The sequence below is a fragment of the Diabrotica undecimpunctata genome, chromosome 7, assembly GCF_040954645.1.
Source record: "Diabrotica undecimpunctata isolate CICGRU chromosome 7, icDiaUnde3, whole genome shotgun sequence".
Taxonomy (NCBI): domain Eukaryota; kingdom Metazoa; phylum Arthropoda; class Insecta; order Coleoptera; family Chrysomelidae; genus Diabrotica; species Diabrotica undecimpunctata.
Genome location: NC_092809.1, coordinates 42,219,941 through 42,246,344, shown reverse-complemented (window position 1 = coordinate 42,246,344; position 26,404 = coordinate 42,219,941). Strand labels below are relative to the sequence as shown.

The window sequence follows — 26,404 nt, the reverse complement described above, 5'->3', positions numbered from 1 at the left end:
TATAAACCGTAATGATTTCAAAATTTGGATAAATTTACGACTTTGATTTGATTTCATTGTTCTTCAGGATATCTAGCTGATAAAGAAAGGCAATATATATATATATATATATATATATATATATATATATATATATATATATATATATATATATATATATACCGTCAATCCAAAATAAACTAAGGTACACTCGAAGAGTGGTGGGACGTTTCGCTTTCTGCTTAGAAAGCATCATCAGTTCATCTAAAAAGAACAATGTGAAAAAACCAAACATCCATAGAGAAGTTAAAACATGTGTATTACCTCAAAAAGACATGTAGCAGTCAATGATATTAAATTTGTAAACAAGCTTTCGATAACGGAACATGCAATAAAGTTTAATTATTGAAATAATTAATTTTAATTAATTATTATAAACAATTAATTGAAACTAGCTACAGTTTACAAATTAACAAACTTAGCACAGCAAAAGAACATGTGATAATAATACATGTAGATAAAAAATTGTTGTAAAAAACTTAAGTAAAAAACATTAAAATTGATGTGTAAAGAACTAGAAAGATCATGAGATGCACTTCCAACAATGTATTATCAGTTAAATTTAAATTTGACTTTAGGTAACATTATTAATTAGTTGAGATTAAAATATAATATTTAAACGTAAAATGAAGTTACCAGTCTTTAGCTTACTGAATGCAGCAGGTAAATGAATTAACAGGTGTAACACCCACGCCAACAACGTGAAAAGACAATGGCCTTGAGGTCAAAAAGTGACAGAACAGCAAGGTGAAATACCAACCTCTAATGCAATAGAGCGGTACATTTAAAGATTATGATAAATTTGGGTGACAACTTGTCATTATAAGTCAAAAAGCCAAAAAATGAAAGGAAAAGGTGGTTAAAATCACCATTTTCCCCCCCAGTGATTGGTTCAAAACCCAAAAACAAAGCAAGCGAGGTCAATCCAAAATATCATATATTATAATATCTACGTTGTCACTGGTTAGCCAGCCAACAGGTGAAGATTGATTTAACTTCCACAGTCCAAGGTTCATAGCATTTGGAACTGTGAATGAAAAAGATTCTATGAATTAGTTTCAATTAAAAGATTTTATTAAATAAGTCAACAAAAAAAAAACAATTACTTAATATAAGTAAATGTGATATTGACAAAATATTTAATAAAATTGTAAGTTAATAAATCTAAGTTAATTAAAGAAAGAAAAATTTTATTTTATTTTATTATTATTATTAGATATGAAAAATATGATCATAAACACCTTATTGGACAATTTAAAGTAAATAACATATTGAGCCTAATTCTGTAGAATTAATGCATGATAAATTTGGCTCAAGTTACTAATGTCGGTTCTCTTATTAAGAGTATTTGGGTGTTTTAGTATTGAACACATTTCCAAAAACTGTCTTTTAACGAGATTGCGTTCAGTGCTAAGAATTTTAACTTCATTAAAGTTCACTTTGTGCTTAGAGTTAATAGCATGCTGAGCAAGAGCACAAGTATGCTTAGATAAGTTAATCTCCCTGCGGTGTGTCGTAAGACGCCCTCTCAGTGATCTCCCTGTCTGACTTGATCTTGACTTGATCTCCTTGTTCCAGGAGTGACAAAGGTGTTTTAACAAGGAAAAGACAGTTAAGATTTTATTTCACGTATAGGGAGCTTGCGCATCCGTTTATACGTATTTCAGCCCAATAGGCACCATCAGAACGGCTTTCGCAAGCGCTCTGAACGTGAAATAATTCTTCTCTGTCTTAGGAAGCAACTATAACATGGCTTCGTATAGACGCAATGTAGCGACATCTGATAATAAAATCGTAGACTAATTTTCGAAACCAAATTCAAGAATTCCGCTTTAATCTGTGCCTTCTAAGAATTGCAAGGCAAAAACAGACGTTGATAAAGGTGTTAAGAGAGACATGGGGAATCTAAAACTTGCATTCCACAACATATCTTTTCAACTAAGCAAAATTCTTAGCGAATTGGTTTCTAGTACTCGTACAGAGTATATTGAAATAACAAGGAAAAGACAGTTAAGATTTTATTTCACGTATAGGGAGCTTGCGCATCCGTTTATACGTATTTCAGCCCAATAGGCATCATCAGAACGGCTTTCGCAAGCGCTCTGAACGTGAAATAATTCTTCTCTGTCTTAGGAAGCAACTATAACATGGCTTCGTATAGACGCAAGGTGTTTTAGTTTTAGAAAACAAATTCCTGACAGTCTTAGCATTCTTAACTGCAATTTAAACAGGTACGTTATTCTGTTTGTACAGTTTAACGAGTTTCTCAAGTTTTTTAATGTGTAAACTGTACTTAGTTTCAATTAATTGTTTATACAACTTTATCTCTGAATGTTCCATTATCGGAAGGTTTTTCTACAAATTTAATATCATTGACTGCTACATGTCTTTTTGAGGTAACACACATGTTTTAACTTCTCTATGGATGTTTGGTTTTTTCACATTGTTCTTTTTAGATGAACTGATGATGCTTTCTAAGCAGAAAGCGAAACGTCTTCAATAAATAGATGAAGTATCATTAAGACAATAGTTGAACTAGTTGTCAGAAGTTACCTCATTAACTAATGAATATATACAACTTCAGATATATATTTCTGTTAAGAGCTTCCCCTTTATTCACGTTTTATAGGCTCTTGGATTTTTCTTTCTAACATTATTGATTGTATTCGAACTTTTCCCTTTTTAGTTTTATTTCTTTTATTTAGCTCCTATATTCTTGGTCCTCCGCTTTTTTTGTTTATCTTCTTGCAGTAAAATAACCCCTTTGGAGGTTGGTTATCATTCTAGTCACATACGTTGGTTTACAACGAATTTGAACAGTCCTTATATTACCTTAGTGCACTGTTTTATACTTTTAAAATTTTTGTGTCATCATATAATGAAAATATGCTATATTTTTAAATTTCCAAGTATGTATCAGGCCGCCATGACTTCGTTGCTTCTTTGACTTTTTCGTTATCTCTTTGTTATGTGTGTCCCGGTATTTTATTGCGTTTATATTTTTATATCTTCGTTATACCTATTTAGTTATTTTGGATCGATATTCGGATTGAACACGAAATTTAACACGAATTGAAAAAAAGAAAAACGTTATCGTCTACTTTTCATTTTTAGTGTAAAATGTAACGTGAAGAGTGCAACAGATTTTGTTTTGCAATGTTAAATTGTAGAAGAATTGTTGGAATATAAGGTTATTCCTTACATAATCCAATAGCTTTCAGTAAGCTTGGATTTGTAGTTTACCTAATTCGCCATCGAATAGAAGTCTCCTGACTCTTTGTTGCTTTATATGGAGGTCGCTACTAGCCTACACAGGCAGGTTTTGTTACTATAACGGCAATATAAACTGTATTTCTTTTCAACTCGAGCTACCACAAGTTTTCCTGACGAGAGGTAAAACCTCTATTTTTTTCCTCCTGATTTAAAACATTGCATCTTCTCTTGGGGCTGTGTTCTCTTATTTTAAATGTTCTTTCGTTGCGTGTAATTTCCGGTGCATTTTGTAAGGCTTAATTGCAGAATACTGAAATATGTGTTACACGATGGTTAGTAGCATGTTTACTGTACATCATGCTGTAGAAATCTTCCACTTTTTATATTTGTTTTTTTACATTATTTTTTCTTTATCTGGTTATTGTATACCTTTTGGATTACGGAGTTTATGAATATATTTTATTTCGTCTGGTACATTTCTTCTAAATACTTTCTTCTGTTGTATTACTTTCAAAATAGTATTTACATTTTATTTTTATACATATTTTCTTATTTCTTTTGATATTTTTTCTTATTTGTGTGCATTTTGCTATATGTTTCTATTCGATTGATATTGTATTTCCAATTAATTGTTTCGTATATTGACGAATATCAGATATTTTATTTTATTTGCCATGTTTATTATCTGATGATATATTTTTTCAGATCTATGTCCTCTACTCTCTAGATTTTCAAGGCTGTTATCTATATACATATATTCTGCATCTTTATAAGGGTCTCTGGAGTTGTTGACTTCGTTAATTTCTTCGTTGTTACAAGTTTGGTTCTGTCCTTCTTGAAATGTTTTATTACTTTTCCTCTCATGGTGGTCACTAGTTATTGAAAACTTATTCAATAGACTTACATTTTTAACTATTTTTTTTTCGGTTACATAACAATTGAATCTTTATCACTTCTACAGTCTATTCTTTTAATTTCTACGTAATCACCTACAAGATAAAGGAGAGAAAAGGCGGTTTTGTTGGCATTAATTCGACCAAGAAATTATTAACCGATCAATTAGACAGTGGATCAAATAACCATGGGGGATACATCCATAATGAGTTTAGGTAATTAATTGTAAATTGTTTTATTTAGTTAAACAATTTGTATTACCTTTTGAATAAAAAAAAAATAAATAAATATACGAATATACGAAATAAATATACGCCTTAACTTCAAAAAAATAAATGTAATAAAAATACCATGTACGCCATTTTAGAATGAAATTTATTTTGCTTCAAACGCTTATAATATTTAATACGATTTTAAGGGTCGTCTTTACGGATACTTGTTAATAGTAATATTAATTTTTGAATTTAAATATTAACGGTGATTTTTGCAACGACCTTAAAAGCAAGCCTTTATAAAAATGACCCTACTTAGACTCCCCTTAAGTTCTTCCGTCGTTAGTCTTGTAAATTTTAATTTAAATATGCGCAATTAATATAGGCTGCAAATATCATCAAAATCGCAGCAAAACTTATTAAAAATTATTTAAGGTCAAAATAGGTTCCAAATAAATTTTTCTCACCGTTGCTCACATAGTTGCTCTACAGCTCTTTGGGCTATCTTATCAGACTGAGAAAAATAACTTTAAGGCTTTATTTCAAGAAATTATTCAGCCGCAGCACATGATTTTGATAACATAGTGGTGAAAATAACAACCATTTCGAAGAAAGTCCATATGGAATTAGGAATATACTGTCTTTCAAATTATAATTTAGAGGAATTTGCCACAAACGCAAAAAATATTTATCAAAGAACTGCCTTATACAGAGAAGTGGTACCTTTTTAAAATGATCACAGTGATTACAATGATATCGGTCACAGATCAATGAATGAAGAATAAAGTCAAAATGGCTACCATCACCGAATGGCTAAGCTAAATAAGCAAAGAATTCGGAAAAACAAATAATGATAGCAGAGAGGGCAAATAATAATCTACCTTACATAGACCAAGTAGCGAATTTAAAAGAAGTAGACATATTTGAATACTTGGACTCCCTGATAATCAACAATGGTATTAGCTCCTCAGAAACCAAGCGTAGACTAGGTATGGCCCGAATCGCAACAGCTAAATTAATTAAAATATAGAAAGACGGAACAATAACAAGGACCACATATTTTTTCTTATTTTTTCCATTGCTACATACGCAGTTGAAACATGGATTCTCAAAAAAATCGATAGAAATAAGACTAAAGCCTTGTTCTGGGTCTACAAAATAATTCTACGCATGTTCTGGACAGAATACAGAACCAACCTATCAATTTTGGAAAACCTTAATATAGAAGACTGGCCATTAAGAAAAGTAAACCGAGCACACCCAAATTACTTCGGCCACATAGCCAGAAGAACGGACACTATGTAATTATTGGTAATAGAAGGAAACGTAAAAGGCCTAAAACCTAAAAAAGATCTTTAACACAATGGGCAGACCAAATGTACACTCTGGTTTAAAAAATTCTTATAAGAAGCCGTCCATATGACAGAGGATCGCAGCCAATGTGAGACAGCACGCTAATAATATTTAGAGTGTCGTGTAGTTAAGGAATGAGGAGAGGACCTGTTATAAAGAATGAGGATCTAAATTAAAAATCTTTTAGTTGTTTGGATCCCGAATGCAGAAGGTTGGTTACCCTGGATCAACTGCTCGAAATATGGTTAGTATTTACATGGAAGCAGCAAACTTCAACTGATATCAACAACTGACTGCACTTTAAACTGTGTTTTCTCTTTAGTTCAATGGCAATAATTTTTTGTAATTTTCAAAATAAAAAAATAACAAAAAAAAATAAAAAAACTAAAAAGTCGTACGGTTTTTCCGAAATACATCTAGTAACCGTAATAATTACTACGTGATGTTAAAAGAGGAAATCTCACAAAACTAGAATTTGAAAAAAATGCATGAAGTCAAGAAAATATTTTAAGTAAAGAATATCAAATTACGTAGTGTTTATATAGGAAATATTCTTGGAGAGGTTTAGAAGAATCCGATCTCTAGAGAATTCAGTGGTAATTTCAAAATTCTTTGTTTACGTTAATTTGTCGATAGGTTTTATATCGTAAGTGAAGCAATAAATCAAGCAATAGACTAGAGGTATCCCTTTGAAGCTTAGGACCAGTATATAAACTGTCATTTAGAGACACACCTCGAATGTCATATAGACTGGTGTCGAAGACAACGCAAATTTTGGAAAAATAAATGAATGAACAATTTTTTCTTTGAAGACTGCGTGATTTAAAAGTAGGCGATTTAAAATCGGATTCAGGAACCAGTACCATATGTTGGGGTTAAATATAATCGGTTGTAAACTCAAGATTCTGGACGTCCCTGAAACAATTCTCTAATATACAAAAATGCCGATATATTGAGAATAACTATCGCAAAAAACAGAAATGAGTTGTCAAAACGGTAGAAGAACAAAAAATCTGCCTATCCCCACAAGTTTGATCATCATGGGACAAAGTAGGAGGTTTAGTTGTGTTTTCGACTTTCCAAAGTTTTCATTAAAGAAGACTATGTTTTTTTTTGCATAGACGTATGTAATACATTTGTGAAATACCAATTTGAAAGAGCCTCAGAGACGCGTCCTTGTAGAACATAAACAAAAATAGCTTCTAAGGCTACTGGTTGATTTGCTTCGCCAAGAATTTGGCCAGACTTTAAGAAAATAGGAATCAATTCAGCAAATATGAGCATGTTTATAGGACCTGGTTGATAAAATATGTGATCTGCTAGTTTCAGATTTATGTATACTTTGGGTTAGTTAAACACACCTTGTTTACAATAATCGCATCCAAACAGAAGATAGGATCGTCACGATCACACGGTTTAATAAGATAGAAAGTGATACCATAAGTGGTATACCTCGACATTCCATTTATACCTTATACGGGGATTGATAATTTATTACGAGAAAGACCTAAGCGTGAAACACAACTGTCTAAAATAAAATTAGTCATAGACCTTGTATTCTGAAGGATACGAATTTTTTGGAAATTACCGTAGACATCTTTTATATGTATCAAACACGAAGTTAACAAAAGAGACGATGACGTTAAACGTGGTTGCGGAGAAAAGTTAGTATTCATTAGAGAAGTTGGAGCAAAACTAGACGGAGCGGTTTGAGATGTCTCGAATACAAGGTTGATGTTTGAAGAGGTGGTTGACTAAAGGAGCGAGATTCATTTGTCGGTCGATTAAAATTAAGTGTAGTGTAATGCAGTGATTTGCAAATCCTACATTTATGCAAAGAACTACAGTTCTGGACGGAATTCGCGACGCTTACATCTTTCGTAGAACTTAGCGATGCACACACCTTTAGCTCAGAACGCAGAAATATCATTACCGCCCGTGTTATCGCAGAACTTTCTTTTATTTCCTCGGAGGATTATAAGACAGACGTGACGCCCCTTCTTCTTAGCTGCTCTTATCTACAATATTCAAACTGGGTAAGTAACTTATCTTTTGTGCTGATAATAATTTATGAGTTGCGCCTATCGATTTTGTTCTTATATTTACAACCATATAAATTTCATTTTCACGGCTTTCTTTAATTAATTAACCAGCTAATATTATCTACGTAAGCAGGTACTTTCTATAATGATAGATATTAGACATACTCCGTCGTCAAAGACGAAAATGCCACTGAACCTTTAAAAATTATACGAACAAGTTAAATTTTGCTTAAAATGTCAATTTTGAGATCCCAAAAAATATGTAAAAAGGTTTACCACTCCTACCCCTGGACTTTCTACTAAAATCCTCCTCGTAGGGCAGTAAAACCGAAAAAAATATTTACCAATAATCTGTAAGTTGTAGAAAAAAATATTGCAAATAAAAAATGTAGCTGTGATAATTTTGAACAAAAATATTTTTTAGCACTTATGTAGAACGAACTGTTCTCTCAGAAACAAGGCTTGAAGCGACCGACGATTTTGATTGTCAGTTACACGCGTAAAATCAATTTTAAATGAAACTTGTATCAACTCGACGGGAAAAATCCGATATCTTTTGATCAGAGTGTCCCATCGACAAAAATCAAAATGCATTTTAAAGGGAAGAGTCCAGCTTTCGTAAGCAATATTTGTATTTTGACGAAAATACAGTCAGTTATTAGAAAGGTGTTAAATAAATAAACTTTGCACGGTTTTTGCCATTTTTTATGATTCTCATGAGATCAATAAAATGTACCAATTTAATTCATCGATGACTATGGAATTTCTATTGATAGAGTATAGTCTTCAAAACTTATAGCATGAAACGGCAGTTTTGAGTTTTGGCAAATCAACTGTGAGGCATTTGGAATATGCCTAAAAAATGATGAATTTAAACATTCACATTACAAACGATCTAAATTTTTTTTAAAACTGCTTCTTTTTGATCACAAAAACTACACAACTTCTGCTACAAACTCCACCTAATACCGTCTTCTTGTAGGCATTTTCTGTGACGTGCGATCGGTTGTAATGTAAAAATTTAAATTTTACGTTTTTTAGCCATATTTCAAATGCCTCATATTTATTGCCAAAACTCAAAATCGAAATTTTATGTTATAGCTTTTTAAGATTAGGCCCTAACAACAGAAATTCCACTACGATCGGTCAATGGAAGTGATAAATTTTATTGATCTCATTAAAATGGTAAAAAATGGCAAAAATCGTGCTACCTTTATTTATTTAACGTCTTTATAAAACTGACTTCATTTAAGGCAAAATATAGAAACTGCATACGAAAGTTGCTCTCTTGACCTTTAAAACGCATTTTGACTCTTGTCAATAGGACGCTTTGATCAAAAGATATCGAATTTTTACCGTTGAGTTGATATAAATTTTATTTAAAATCGCCGGTCGCTTCAAGAGTTATTTCTGACAAAACGGTTCATTCTACACAAAAAGTGCTAATAAATATTTTTGTTTATAATTCTCAGTTACATTTTTTATTCAAAATGTTTTTTTCTACAGCGTACAGATTCTTGGTTAATCGATTTTTCCCCATATGAGGTGGCGTTTTAGGGGAAAGGAAGTCGGGAAGGAGGAGTGGTAAACTTTTTTGCATCTTTTTTGCGGTCAAAAAATTGATTTTTTTATCAAAATTTAGCTTGTTTGTATCATCAAGCTGAAGATTTGTGAAGTGGAAGAAATGCGTAAGAGTTATGCTAAAATCGTTGAGAACCAACAGCGCAGGTATATTTCGAGCTCTAGCAAACAATAACGCCAAGGGTTTTCAATTACCGACCTCAGTTTTTACAAATTTGCCATAATTTTTTAACATCTTGTTTCTGAATAGATCTCGTGTTACAAATTAAAAAAGTTAACTTAAAGTCTATTTGTTTGCAACTGGCAGCTCATTACGAATACAAATCTTCAAATCGAGGTTAAAGTTTAGCGTTAAGGCCATAAAACATTGCCGTATGGATTTAGTTGAAACCAAAAAAGGTTTTTTTTGAAAAATTAGTAGTAATGCATTAAAATTTGTTTTAGTGACATACACTTTAAAAAAGGACCCAATGAAATTAAAAATTCTTAACACTAATATTAATAAGAAAATAGAAAGTACGAATTTTGTAAAAGTTGTATCTTAGCAACTTTTCTCTTTAAATAGTAGTACTATTTTTGAATTTATAAGGCATATCTATACTGTTACATTCATAGAATACTTTGTGTCATTAGGAGATAATCCTTTATTAATCACTTTGCCGAAGTTGACAAATGATCTTTGTCGTTGAAAGTTATGACTAATTTGATACTGTCCTTCTTATCAGTTAGCAGTTCAGTCCATGCCTTAAAATGGCATCATCATTTCAATTTGTTGCTGCTAAACTTAAAAACTGTTGTATTCTCTGAGAGAAAAATCTATTGTGTTAAATGTGTATGTCTCCCTTGTTCATCAACAACGGTTAATAATATAATTACTATGTGCTCGGATATGCAGCGATTTTTAAGTGAAAGAAAAGAAGGAAACATTACTGAGCCAAAAAGACATGAAGTAAAAGAGCCAATGGAAATAGATGACTTTCATAGAAACGCCTTATGGAGAAAAATTCATTCGTTTTATTTAAACAAGGAGATTTTTACATTAAATACAATAGGTTTTTACTGTTAAAATCAAAGAAAAATTTTACATTGAACGATACAGAAGAAATTGTTTGTTGACCATTATTTTGAGAACGATAAAAGATTTAGATGGAAGGAAAATGCATTTAGATGAGACCTGACTAAACAAAAATAATACCAAATCGCGAAAGTAGAAATCCGAAGATTTCTATTGAACTAAAATTCAGATTTTTGCTTTAATTTGTGCCTTCTATAAGTTGTAAGGCAAAACAGACGATGCTAGAAGATGTAAGAGAAATATTGAGAATCTAAAAGTAGTATTCCACAACATTTCTCCTTATCCAAGCAAAAATCCTTGGCGAATTGGTTTCTAGTACTGATAAAGAGTATATCGAAATAAAAGAAAGACAATTAAGATTTGATCTCGCGTAAAGTGCCTCTGTATATTTGCTTATACGTATTTCATCCTGTCAGGAATCATCAGAGCGATTGGTACAGAAGCTCTGAACGTGAAAACACGCCTTTTTTTTAATGATACCGTTTCAAAAGTATGGGTGGATAAAAATATTACAAGTTCTCGACAAGCCTTTCTAGAAGGATATTCTACTGGTTTAAATGCTCCCACAGGAAAAGGTCGAAGATTAATAATCACGCACATTGGTAGCGAACATAGTTTTGTGGAAAATGGTTTATTTAAGTTCGTTTCAAAATCATCTGAAGATAACCACGAAGAAATGAACTTCGTTGTTTTTGAGGATTACTTTTCTCAGGTATTGAGTTTTCTCCCAAATAATGCTGTGGTTGTTCGATAACCCTATCACTCAAAATTAGTGGAAAAGTTAGCGACGGTCTCATGGAGAGAAGTAGATATAATTGACTGGCTCCAACGCAAAAAAATACAGAATGCCATTGAAGAAATAGCAAAAACAAAAGGAATAACAGTATTGGGTTTGCCACTTAATCATTGTCAACTAAATTCAATAGTGTTAGTATAGGCTCAAGTAATAGGTGAAATTGTCAGACAAAATACAACTTTTAAATTGAAGGATGTCAAACATCTTTTATTAAATTTCAGAAAAAAAACGTAACGAAAGATAACTGGACCAATGCCGTGAACCACGTAAAAAAAGAGGAAAAAAGATTGTGTTGATAATAACATTGAAGAACTTTGTAAATTACTTTTTTTCAGTCTAATATATTTTTATTTGTAGTTTGAATATTATATTTTGAATTGTAACTTAAAGTTTTTGCTGGTGTAAATAAAAGTTATTTTAAGTGTTTATGTTTTTATAAAAAGTATTTTCCAAAAGAACATTCATAATTGGCGCAGTCAGTAAGATGTAGAAGAGTCTTTAAAGATCCTGGTCACTTTTGTGTTTGTCCACTATTACACGAACCAGCCTTAGGGAAACCGCCTGCAGAGAGTTCACCCGAGGGAATTAGGAGTTAGAAATCTTCAAGTTCAAAGGAATGCACATCAGCATCATCTTTATCTTGTAAGCGAGTTTTATTATTTAAAATTAAGAAGATTTTTATGTCAGATGCCTCTAAGTACTTAACTGACTTAGATTTAGAGTTAGAAGCTAATTTAAACAAAAAAATTAAATAACTGGGAAGAAATAGATTTAATAGAAAGATTAAATAATTTAAGAGTTTTACCTATAAATATAGATAATTTTCAAAATAATTTAAGAGTATCACCTATTACCTAGTATCAGTATTACCTAGTTCTACAATTTGACGTAAAAAATTTATGCGTTCTTCCAAATTTTGACGGAAATCCGAATTAACTACATGAATTTATTAAAGTTTCGACAATACTTCTAAAACATTATTATGATAGACCCTCAAGCAAATCTTACAGTTGGGAACCAAAGAAGCTTCTTGCCAATACACTCCTGTCCAAACTCGAGAGATCATCATCCAAAGACTATCAGAAGCCCATTATAATGGAATATTCCCGGAATCAATGAAAATTACAACTCGATGTTTTACAACAAAACTTTTGGGCCTAAAAGAAACTTATCTCATTAATCTTCCGCCAAGATGTGAATTCAAAACCTTAATCCAGAAATTATATAAATTTAAGAGCAACCATTCCGGAGAAACTGCTAATGCTTCCCAAAATTAGGACCATAGATATTCAAACATGAACTAAATTCAAATTATTATGGAGACATACTCCATAAACACTCTAAGGAAGAAGAACACATAGAGACAATTAACACAGAATCATGGAACCATAGCCATAATTGATCATAATAGGAAGAAGAGGAAGAGAACATAATTTATCAGTAAATCAGTAAGTTTTTAATCTACGATGTATCCTCTTTAACATTAATTTTATTTAACATATAAATCTGTCCCCTTTTGGTTCTCCAACACTGAGTCATGAGTGGTATGGGGTAAATAATCCTTAGATTTGTATTGTTATTTCTATGTGAAAAGGGTGGACTCTTTAAAAAATAATATCTAAAACTAAATTTCAACAGGAAAGGATATGTGATTTCAGTTTGACCACTTTACCTGCTGTTTGCAGATTAGTGAAGTTTTGCACTTGTAATGAGCTGCCAGTTAAAACCAAATAAAGTATAGTAGATCTATTACATAAAAGTCACTCTTTATTAGTCGATTTTTAAAAGAGTCAAGCCCAGAGAAAACTAGAATTTGAAGAAAATGGTTCATATACTAACAAAAAATTACTTTAGATCTAAACACAAAAATCAACTATTACTTTAGTGATAAAATCCCAAAAATGCAAAATATAGGATGATATCTTTGAGAACCATCAGCGCAGAATTATTTCGATTTGTAGCTAACAAAAAGCGAATGGTTTTCATTTAGCCGCTTCACTTTTTCTAAACTTACCCATCTTCTTCTTGGCAACTTCCTGATTCCGAGTGGAGATCATTTTAAAGATCAATTAAATGAAATTAGTAAAATTAACACATAAAATATCACTCTTTACTAGCCGATTTGAACTGTATAAGTAAAAACAAATCCAAAGATTGGAAATTAATTATTACCATACAATTCACGTATGGTAATGTTTATGAAAGTTCACGGATAATGTCACTTGGTGGTTGGAGTGTTCACGTAAATGTGATCTGATAAAAACATTCACAGTTTTTTGCATACTGATTCCTTTATGTTAATGGTATCGATGGTCGGTGCACTATTCGAGAATAGAAGAATGGGCAGTACCACATAAATATTAAGTTTCATGCTATAATAGTAGAATTAATTTACATAGGTATAGGTTTGACTTAGGTTTCCGTCATAGCTTAAAATGCATTTATTTTAATAGACATTTTTTTATAAGCAAATCAATGAACGCTTCGTTATTGACCTTTCGACTTCTATATCTAAATATCATTCAATATTATTTTTTTAAGTTAACAGTCTAAAAACTGGAATACCTATGCTATAACGATAATATTGACTTTAAACGTTGTAGTTTATAGCAAGATCTACAGGTTTGTACCAACCCAACCACTAAACCTTTCAAAATTTATTCATTGATTAGGAAAACCAGATTCTACCTAGATTAAAGGTACAGATGACGGCTAGTAGTAACTCTTTTTAAATTTTTATTAATAATCAGTTGACAATAATTTTGCAAAAAAAAACAAAACCACCTTGAAAAAACGATATAATAAAAACAATGTCAAAACTTAGACTGTCATAAAAATAGCTCTTAATGAAATTGAACAGTTCTTTTTATACAAAGAAGTTGGAAAGACACTATAAAATATAAATATATCAACTAATGCACTGCGATACCAACGTTAATGATTACATGCTCTATCCACCTCAGACGTCCTATCTTAACATGTTTAACGATATCAGGTTCCTGATATATTCTATAAAGTTTGAAGTAGTATCGTTTTCTCCACACTCCATTGTCATTCACTGCTCCATAGATTCGGTTTAGTACTTTTCTTTCGAAACATCCTAACATATTTTCATTATTTTTTGTTAGAGCCCAGGTTTCTGAACCATATGTTAGGACTGGGCGTATTATTGTTTTGTAGCCCAAAATGGCATCTATTGGCCGTGCAAATTCTGCGGTTTATCTCTGCGGTGACGGCGTTTTCTATAACAAGTGATCAAAGGATTTGTGGTTGCGTACTTATTTTCATATACTTCATTTTGTTGATGTTTATTATTAAACCCCTTTTTGTAGCTGATTCTTTTAATGCTACATACGCCTTTCGTACAGCGTTTTCCGTTCTCGCAACAATATTGATATCATCAGCATAGGCCTGGATTTGCACTGATTTATTATATACTGAACCAGTGGTTGTGATTTGTGACATACGTATTACATTTTACAGAGCCAGATTGAACAATATACAGCAAAGACGGTCTCCCTGGCGCAGTCTGTCATTTGTTTTAAAAGGTTCAGACAGTTCCCCCTGAATTCCTACTCTACATTCAACTTTTTTAAGAGTCAGTTTTGGTAAATTTACCAACTGATTTGGTATTCCTAGCTCTTTCATTGCTTTGAACATTTCTCTTCTATTCACAGAGTCGTAGGCAGCTTTGTAGTCTATAAATATGTAATGAGTATCAATGCCATATTCCAGTGTTTTTTTCAAAAATTTGTTTTAGGGTTGCAATCTGATGAATTGTCGATTTACCACCGTGGAAATATTTTTTGTTTGTGTGTATGGTGTAAAGTATTCCAATATTCTAATCATTGGGGAGGGATTTCTGTATCCATTTTTTTATAAGCTGCTGAAATACCATTATGGTATCATGGCCACCTTCTTTATATAGTTCAACTGGGAGATTGTCTATTCCGGATGGTTTGTTTCTTTAACTTCAAGAATCGTTGGTAGTTCCTCTTCCCTCTCGTCTGTTTCCCTTCCCTGATTTCTTTCGCATTCCAGGTTTTCTTCTTCTTCCTCTATATTAAGTGCCTGGTTAAAGTATTCCACCCATCTATTCAATATATCTTTTCTTGTTATTAACAGGAGGTTGTCTTGAATTCTTTTTTATTGATTTTAACTTTCTTATAGAATGCTCTGAATTCTTTCTCTCTGTTGAGGTATTATATTTAATCTTTACCCAGCCGATTTTCATAATATTAGTATCGAAAAAATTTCATTTTATACGCTGATGAGTTTTTTATTTGTACTGATTTAAAAAAATATAACAATAGCTTAAATAGATTTTAAACATTTAAGTGGCTAAAACAAAATTTTGATTAGCAAACAACAATGTTTACTAGACATAACTTGATAATTAGTAATGATAATTACTTTCCTGGTATAATAATACTTTCTTGGATGATTTGGGTATTATTCTTGATACAAAATTGACATCGAAACTTAATGGCACGTTGATATTTTATGCTTAATAGATATAATAAAACACTAAATATTCTCAAAATAAATTTAAAAAACTTAGTGGTTGGTGGGCTGCAGATATTGAAACATGTCTTCTACTCTGGCTCTGTACTTTACGGATCGGCCAGTACATGGCATTGATATGTTTCTAAACATAGTCTTGCATGGGTGCTGTGAGATCTACTTCTATTGAACCAATTTATGTTGCGACAATGGAACCGTCCAGTAAATTTAGAAGAGAATATCTCAGTAAAAAAGTTCTCCTTAAATTTTGTTGTAACAACACTTGTTAATATAAAAATAATAGTAGTTTAAATTATTACGACTTAACAAATAAATATTACAAATAAATTATTATAGATAATACCTACTGAACTTGCAACTTGCAAATTAAAAGTGACACATTTTGAAGATTTCCATAAGTTACTGCATTAAGTACATATAATATAACTCATTTATAATGAGCACTCTTTAATATGCCGTATTGTTTTCTAAAGAACTTTCTACTTACAGACCTAGTCGACGAACAATGCGGATTCGTACAAGGAAAAGGAACACGGGAGCAATACTGAACACCAGACATATAATAGAAAAAGCGAGAGAATACAACATACCAATGCTGCTCTGTTTCGTAAAATACACAAAGATTTTTAATTCAGTAAAATGGGATCCCCTCTGGAGTATAATGGAAATTATGGGAGTACCTAACTACCTAGTTAACCTAATAAGAAATCTGTATGATAAAAACAGCTAATGTTGAAATAAACGCAATATATTCAGAGGCATTCAAAACAAAGAAAGAACTAGACAGGGCTGCATAGTACCACACATACACTAAGTGGAGAATTTCGAAGCGGTAGAGGGATTTGTACACTTGGACTCCCTGATAACCAACAATGGCGATTGCTCCTCATAAATCAAGCGTAGACTAACAATAGCTCGAACTACAACAACTACATTGATTAAAATATGGAAAGGATGAACAATAACAAGAAATACTATGCTCAGGTTGGTCAATGCCCTTATTTTCCCATTGCTACAGGAATGGGATATTTGGACTTTCAAAAAATTCGATAGGAGTAAGATTGAAGACTTCGACGTGTGGGTCTATAGAAGAATGATACGCGTGTCTTTAATAGAACATAGAACCAATCTATCAATTCTATAAGAGCTTCACATAAAAATTAGGCTATTAAAAAAAGTAAACCGAGCATACCTAATTCATTTCGGCCACTTAGAAGAACGTGGACCATGGAACTATTGGTAGTGGAAGAAAAGGTAAAAAGCCGACGACCAAGAGGAAGATCTCCAACACAATGGGCAGACCAAATGAAGACTCTGGTGGGAAAATCCATCATGAAGTCGTCCATATGGCACAGGATCGCAGACAATGAAGACAGCAAGATAATATTTAGAGCATCACCACACCTTGACAAGGGCTCAAGGAATGAGGAGGAGGATCCTTCCGTTCATACTTCCAGCTTTGTCAACATAATTTCTCCATGTTATAATATCGCTGTAGCTCTATAACATCTCCCATAAACAAGGGTTATAATACGATAAAAGATAGTCTCATCGCTCTGTGACACATATTTACTAGGTGAAAACACGCACACACACCGACACACACACACACACACACACACACACACACACACACACACACACACACACACACACACACACACACACACACAAACAAAGACAAGTACATACAAAGTTAATAGTCAATATCGCAGGAAAAATCTCCGAAAAGTGAATAGATTATAAAGTAATTAAAACACATGCTGAAGAAAAACTTAGTAAAAAGTTAAAACAGTAAAAAGTTAAAACTAGTTTAAAGTAACTTTATGCTTTTTACTGAGCGTACATACTAAACAATTTTTGTACCGAATATTAGGTTAAATACATACATTATTATACTAGAGCTACCTAGATTTAAAAATCAAATTCATGACGAATTTGTCCCAAAAACCAAAACAATTGTTAAAAAATATGTTTATTTGGGTTACTCGAATAAACACATAATCAAAATGACACTAGAACATTTAGAAAAGAGAAAAAAACAAGCGATTAAATAGTAATAATGAAATTGAACACTTTTAGTAGATCTTTACATCTTTGAAAAAGAAAACATTTAGGAAAACAGTATAATTTCTAATAAAATTTTAATTAATTTTTATATTAGTATTATATTAGTTATTAGTTATTAGTAGTATAGTTATATAAAAGTAAATGTTACATAAGCAAAGAACTCGTTGCTTAGAATCGGCAGCATCATTGGGGTGGGTAAGAATAAGACTACTAGAAGCATAATAGATGTATAACAAATAGATAACAAATAGATAACAAATAGATAACAAATAGATAACAAATAGATAACAAATAGATAACAAATAGATAACAAATAGATAACAGTTTAACAAAAGGAAAATACTGAATTCTAGGAACTGCATAATAAAGGGCCACAATAAATCGTAATATTTTTACAGGACTAGACTCTTTCATTGGTATTCTATCTAAAGTTCCTCAATGTTCTCCATGCCTTCTTTGCTCTGAGCTTCCCATTAAACCATCTATATCTTTATATTTTTTTTGCCAAAATTGTTTTTTTTTCTGCTCTTTATTTCTTTTCTGTTTCATAAGTTTGCTTCTGTATTCTGTTCTGTCTTTTTAATATCCTGTGGTTGGCCACTTTTGGTATACTTTCTTCTTTTTTATTTGGTTTTCTACCGTTGTCGTCCAACAATATAGTTTTCTGTTTTTTTATTTTTTCTAGTCATGTTCCCTTCCAATGGCTTTTTCTACTGCTAAGTGTATTAAGGTTTTCATGTTTTCATATCGCTCTTTATTTGTTATTCCGTATATATATTTCATTTAGGCTGGCCTTAATTTATAAAGAATCAGCAGGGTATCTGTTTGATTTTACATTTTCCCCTTATTGTATTACATTTTTATTAAGCTGTTGCGATCGTTATTTCTTATGTATATTCTATATTTTTAATCTCTCCAAATGGTGGGCTGATCCTCAGGTGGCTTCTCTATATACTCTCGTTTCTTCGACCTTGATCATTGACTATTATCCAACAACTACATAGTCTATTATTGATTTTTGATTCAGACATGGTTTTGTATATGTATATTTATGTGTCTCGTTGTATCTCAAAAAACCATTACATATTCTTGACGAATATTAGTCACATAGATCAATCAATCTCATTTCATTCTTATTCAAGGCATTTTCTCCAGATGGGTCCACTATTTTGTTACTATCCTTTATTCCAGTTCTTGCATTAAGGTCTCCTACCAATATAATTTCTTTCCGATTGTTAACATTTTCTAGTATTTCTTGTAGAATTCAAACTGGTCTTTTTATATACTCCTATTATGACCATATCTGTGCAGTTAGTAGATGCGCTTAAAAGAAGGTGAGTACACGTTGTATTCAAGAGACTGGGTGGAAACGAAAAGGGACAAAAGAACTAGGAGAAGTATACAAATTGTGGTATGTAGTGAAAAGTAATACTAATGAAGTTGGTGTAATTGCTGATAGTGAAATGAAAGATAAAATAGTATAAGTTGTAAGAACGAGTGATAGAATAATGTCAGTAAAATTTGTATTTGATAAAGAAGTATTAAATGTTGTGTGTGCATGCTCCTAAAACAGGGCTGGGTGAGAATGATAGAAATGATGAAATATTCCATCAGAGGAGAAAGTTATAATAGAAGATGACCTTAATGCCCATGTGGGCCAATCCAAGACAGGATATGAAGCAATACATGGAGGACTGGGCTTGAAAACTAGAAATAAAGCAAGGGATGATATGCTTGAATTAGCAAGAGATTAGATATGGCCATTGTTAACACATTCTTCCAAAAGAGAGAAACTCAACTTATTACATACAAAATTGGACAAAATAATTTCCAAATAGATTGTTTCATGACAAGAAAAGAAGATATACATGAATGTAAGGACTGCAAGATAATTAGTGAATTAGGTAAGTTAGTGAGACAGTAAGCCAAATAACATAAGTTACTTGTACTGGACATCGAAGTAAATACCGACACTAAACCAGAATATAGGAGAGAACCACAAAAAATCAAGTGGTGGATATTAACAGATGGGAAAGAAGGTCTATTCAGGACAAAAATGGTAGAAAAAATTATCAGTATCATTAGAGATTCTTTTATTGAAAATCTTTGAAAACGTCAAAAAAGAAGTTTGAGAGGTGGAGAGGTAAAGAGACCTGGTGGTGGTCCAACGAAGTTCAAGGAAAAATAAGAGCGAAGAGAAGTATAAAGAAAAAAGTGGCAGTAGCAAAAGCTAAAGCAGAAGCGTATACAAATTTATTCAATCAATTTGATACCAGGAAAAAAGAAGCAAATATATAAAATAGTCAATTATAGAGTAAAGAAAGCAAAAGATTTCAATCAGATTAGATGTATCTAAGATGCAAATAGTAAAATACTATAATCGGTTCACAATTTGTCGATAGCTCACTAAAAGTTTAACCCTAATTAGAGAACTGAAATACAGAGAGGATAGGTAATCCGATATTATAATAGTAAAAACCAACCTGAAACTGACGGTTTAAGATGTTTTCGACTAACCCACCTTGTATCTGAAGGAATACAATACCTTATAATCCTATTACAAAGGTATTTTGAATGGTTACAGATGACCGACCAGTGTCGTAGAGTATATGATTGAAACATTTATTTGAACTAAATAAATATATTTTTATATTGTACTTATGTAAATTGTATTTTTTAATAAAACCTATTTATTTTATTCAAAAATAAAAAGTTTCTTGCCATTTGTAAAAGATACATTTATTTAATTAAGGGGAAAGGCGCCAAATGTCGCCTGGCAAAATTTCCAATGTGTTTTAAATGTATGCATTATTTTTGAATCCGGAGAAAACTAATAAATATTTTTGAAAAATTTAAACGCAGAATGAAAGATTACATTATTACTGAGGGCAGAAAGTCCCTGAAAACTTCTACAATGTTTATTTTAATATGTTATGTAACATATGTTATGTAACATATTTCAATTTTTAATTGAAAATATTGCATGCAAAAGAAACTTTTTATTTATTCTAATAAATATTTCATTCTGCCTTTAAATTTTTCAAAAATGGTTTTTAGTTTTCTCAGGATTTGAAAAAAAAAATGGATACATTTAAAACACATTGCACATTTTAACAGGCGACATTTTACGCCTTTCCCCTTTAATACCTTACGATTACAACTACTATTACTTACCTTATATAATTACAATTAGAAAACTATTCAAATTCAAAATCAATAGGATCAACTTCGGAATCCGAGTCGTCTTGAGGGTTAATAATTAGCGGTTGTGTCTCTACGGTCGCATCAATTATGTTATCAAGATTCCACATTTTTTGTTCTTCTATTACATGTCTTACTGCATCTTTCCCGTTTTGTTCTGCAATATGTTGTAAAGACTCGTATAACAATTCACGTACAGCTTGTATTTTATATGACGTATTTTTTCTAGCCACATAACTTTTCATTTGTGCCCAAATGAGTTCAATTGGATTTATTTTGCAGTGGTAGGGTGGAAGTCTAAGGACTGTGATGTTTCGCCTTTCCGCCATTTTGTTAACTACGTATTTCTTGAACTTAGATTTGTGTTGCCGGGCAATTTTTAAAAGTTCTGCTTTTATCATTCCATCTTCGTAAGGCAGATACTTATTCCGCAGCCAGTCAAGAATATCCTGTTTCTTTCACGCAGTCGTTGGAAGTCTTTCTACTAGTCGTGAATGATAAGGTGCATTATCTAATACTATAATTGAATTTTGTGGTATGTGTTCAATCATCTGCTCAAAATACTGTTCGAAAACATCAGCTGTCATCTCCTCATGATAGTCTTTTATGCTTTTGGACTGAAATTCCAACAAACCATGCTTAACAAATCCTTTTTCACTGCCAATGTGAGAAATTATTAATCTACTGCCTTTACCAGAAGTTGGGGAGATACCAGTAGACCAACCTTCCATAAAGGCTTGCCTGGAGCTTAATATATTTTTATCTGACCAAATTTTTTTTAGAGTATGACCTGAGTTTACCCACGTTTCATCCTGGTAGAAGATTGGCCTTCCTTCAGCCCGGAATTTTCGTATGGATCTTAGATAATTTCTTCTTCAACATATTATCTCCTCCCGGTCAATCAAAAGTGATTTTCGGTCTGATTTCTCCCACCGGAAATTTAATTCTTTTAAAACTTGCCACAATTTAGTTCGTCCGATATGAGACAAATCCGGGTCATCTCTAACTTCTTGTAAAATTTTGTTTAGGTTTGATATTTCTTTTTTGAAAAAAAAATCCATGAATTTTCCTTCGAATACCATTTTTGGCAAATTCATCAATTTCAATAGGCTTTTTCCCTCTCTTTAAGTGTTCGTTTGTGTTTGAGTTAGCTATACCGTGTTTTTTTCTTTCTGATAGGAACCTATATATAGTTGACTCTCCTACGCCAGTCATGTTGGCACAACTTTCGACTATGTTGCGAACAGTGTTTGTGGGATTCTGAGAAACCAGAGCATCGTGAACATTCAGGACAATAGTCTTCTCTCTTGGTGAATAGACAGACTTACTGACTGTACGCAACAGTACCGGTGTAAAACTTGATGATGTTGATGATGAAGCCATCACAAACAATCCAACAAAACGAGCACGAGCGAAAGGTACGTATATGTTCGTAGGTATATGGAATAAAAAATCACACACGCACTGCATATAATTCGCAAAAGAAATATTCGAGACGCTAATTACTGCTGTAGACGCGGAAACACCGACGAGCCGTAAATTAGATGCGATCAAAAACGTACTAAACAAAAAAATTGTTTTCGTTCGTAATAACTTTACCCTTTCAAGTTAAGTTTGGAATATAAACTGAACAAACGAGGCACGTGGCCAAAGCCGGCATCTTTATACCCATTATATTATTAAAAATCTGGGTAATTCCATCCTAATTATCTTGCAACGAATAGTACCTTCGGATATAAATTCCAGGTTTTCTAGTAAAGTGAGTAAACGTGAAGATTAGTATTGAAATATCCAAAGAGATAAGGTATTCTTATTTACAAAATTGTTAATGGTTAAATTCTTATTTTTATTAATATAATATAATAACCAACATTAGCCGTGAAAGTTTTAATTGTTGTTTTGCTAAATATATTAGTATTAAAATATTATTAATATTATATATCACAGTATTAAAACATTATATTATTATTTAATGAATAAACACCTCAGGTACGCCTATGAGTCACGACCGTTTTATGAGTTTGAGGCACATTTCGTGCTCTCAACAATTTGTGAACGGAGAATAATTCGTGAAAAAGATGTCAAAAAGAGATGGAAAAAGTACTATTACAGGTGAATAAAGAATTTCACATAAAACCAGTTGGTTGAGTTAACTGAGACAGTAACAGCAATGGTGACAAAAATAAAAAACGAAGAAGTGGTTTAGGCAGTTAAAAAATAACGAAAGGAAAAACAGTTGGATTAGATAATATTCCTGGGGAAGTGTGAAAAGCATTAGGAGAGATAGGGACAAGTTGGTTAAGAGGTCTATTTAATAGAATGATGGAAGCCAGACGAATGAAGAAGCAGTATATTATTATCTATGTACAAAAACAAGGGAGATATACAACAATGTACAAACTTCTTCTTCTTCTTCTTCTTGTGCCATTCCTATCGGAGATTAGAAATCATCAAGGCTATCCTGACCTTGTTTACAGCTGACCTAAAGCTGTGTACAAACTACAGTGCCACAAAACTACACCATAAAAATATGGGAGAGAGTAATTGATAGACGGATAAGTAAAGAAATTAAAATATCCGATAATCAGTTTGGCTTTATGTAAGGCAGACCAACAGCAGATGCAATTTTCATTATAAGGCAGTTGATGGAAAAATAGAGGAATAAAGAAACAAGCGCTCATATGGTATTCATTGATCTTAAGAAAGCATATCATATAGTTCCTCGAGATAATCTGTGGTGAGCACTCAATAAAAAAGGAGTACCGGTAAATACGTAAAGATTATGAGAGACAAGTATAAGGGAGTAACAACTAGTGTTAGGACAGGTGTGGGAGAAACTGATAAATTTCATGTGAAAGTAGGATTGCACCAAGGCTCGGTATGAATTCCGTGGACCCACCACAAGATAAGTAATTCAATTTTCTTCTTTTTCTTCTTTTTTTTCTGGCGTTTTCGTCCTCGTCCCCGCAGCACTTCATTTTCCCAGTCATCTTCTGTGAGGTCTCTATCTATCATAGCATTTCCTACGTATGATTTCCATCTTGTAGCAAGTCTTCTTCACCATCTTTTTTCCAGCAGATCCCAGTTCAATATTCTTTTCGGCTACCTGTGCTCTGGTATTCTTTGTACATGCCCCTAGCACTACAGGGCTCTGTTCTCCGTAATTTTTTTTGTAAACTTTTTTGTAATTGAGCATTCTATTTTTATTCTGATCCATATTTCCTCTGTTTTTATTCTATCCGCACTGGTTATTCAACTTTAAATGAGCTAAGTGTCAGCAAACGACTTTCCAGCACAGTCTATCTCCAACAAATATAATACTTTGGACATGTTATAAGAGCAGACGCAAAAAATATGGAAAGGTGGAAGGCTGAAGATCACGAGGAAGATCTCCAACAAGATAGATGGACCAAATTACAGGAATATGCAAAAGACTTATGCATGAGTTAAAAGAAATAAACAAAGACAAAGATTTTCGAAGACGGATAATACATGATATCACGATGACCACTGCACTCCCTCCGGAGGGATAGACTGAAGAGTGAATCCTTGACATATTTAGTATATAGTTTTTTATTGCTACAGATACTCCCCTTTTTGCTTTTTGGTCTTTATTTTCTCCACTATGATATCTTCTATTATTTCATTTCCCTCGCACTTTTTCTGTACCGCTATATCCGTTTGCTAATGTTTTAATTGCGTAAAAGTTTCTTGGTATTTAGTGTTTATCTTCTTCTTCGCGTGCCATATCAGAATTATCCGACATTGGCGATCGCCATTGCAAAGGCTTCTCGATCTTCTGCAATATGGAATAATTGTCCTGCATTTTTTATCTGTGTCCATTCACGAATGTTTTTTAACCAAGAAACTTGTTTTCTTCCTACACCTTTACGGGCCTCTATTTTACCCTCTTTGTTTATACTCCAACATTCTATACACAATGTCCGTTTTTGCTGCTAAATTTGTTTCTCTTTGTTTTCGTCCGGTTTCCGAGACTATTTACTGGGAATGTTAGCTAATATTTTTATTTTCCAGATGCCGGGGAGCTAAGCTGACAACCTTCTCCCTCCACTCTTTTCAATCGGTTTAGGACCTGCTACGGCAGATTTTTTATCTTTGACAGTGTTACTAAATTTGCTATGGGCTAAGATGACTAGGTCATCCGCATAGCCCAGGACATGATGCCTGTCGTTGCCGATACTAGCTATCAGCCCATCCCTGACCAGATTCCACAAGAGGGGAGACAATATTTTACCTGATGACAATCTCTGATTGCCTTTGCTAAAACTTTATCCTCTTCTTCTTAAAGTGCCTATCCGTTCCGGATGTTGGCGATCATCACGGCTATCTTTACTTTGTTTATTGCAGCGCCAAACAGTTCAGTGGTAGTCGTGTTATACCACTTTCGTAAATTTTGAAGCCAGGAAATGCGTCTTCTTCCCGGTCCTCTCTTACCATTTACTTTACCTTGGAGAATCAGCTGGAGAAGGCCGTAACGTTCTTGATTTCTCATTACATGTCCTAGATATTCCAACTTTTTAGTTTTGACGGTCATGAGAATTTCACATTCTTTCCCCATTCTACGCAGGACCTCCACATTAGTAACTCTGTCAACCCAGGATATACGTAAGATGCGCCTATAACACCACATTTCGAAAGCTTCGAGCCGATTCATAGATGCAACAGTCAGTGTCCATGCTTCCATTCCGTACAGCAGAACTGTGAATATGTAGCAGTTCAATAGACGGCATTTTGTTTTTAATGATATGTCTCGACTGTTGAAAATAGTTCTCATTCTAACGAATGCTGCTTTTACTTTTATTATTCGCTGTTTAATTTCTGTTGAATGGTCCCATTGGCTATTTAAATTGGTGCCTAGATATGTATATTGCTCGACTCTTTCGATATTCTGTTGGTTGATTGTAAGTTGAGCGTTTAGTATTGGTTTTTTACTAATTATCATAAATTTGGTTTTCTTTATGTTAAGAGCTAGTCCGTATCTGTTGCTGACATCTGTTATGCGATTTGTTAATATCTGTAAGTCATTCAGATTATCGGCAAAAACTATAGTGTCATCTGCATATCTAATGTTATTCAACCATTCACCGTTTATTAGTATTCCTTTCGCACAACCGTCTAAAGCTTCCTTAAATACCCATTCAGAATAAATATTGAACAACGATGGAGACAAAATATAGCCCTGTCGTACTCCACGTTCTATTGCAATTTTATCAGTTAACTGGTCTTCTATTTTGATTTTGGCAGTTTGATTGTAGTAAATGTTTCTGATAATTCTAAGATCTTTGTTGTCAATTCCAATTTCTTGCGTTAGAGTCATTAATTTGTCATGTTTTACTCTGTCAAATGCCTTCTGGTAATCTATAAAGCATACGTATATGTCACA

At 32.6% G+C, this 26,404-nt stretch overlaps 1 protein-coding gene across 2 annotated transcripts in view; it reads right to left on the bottom strand.

Annotated features, from left to right (window-relative positions):
- The window catches only part of LOC140445264 (acyl-CoA synthetase short-chain family member 3, mitochondrial), a 127,103-nt gene that overhangs the window by 94,783 nt on the left and 5,916 nt on the right, over window positions 1-26,404 (bottom strand). The window contains exon 1 of one of the 2 annotated variants that reach the window (XM_072537184.1): window positions 13,220-13,457. The exons of the other annotated variant lie outside the window; for it this stretch is intronic. Within the exon in view, the coding sequence (XP_072393285.1) occupies window positions 13,220-13,262 (43 nt within the window). The 5' untranslated portion in view covers window positions 13,263-13,457. Of the gene's footprint in view, window positions 1-13,219; window positions 13,458-26,404 lie in introns of those variants that run through there. 2 annotated transcript variants of the gene reach the window in all.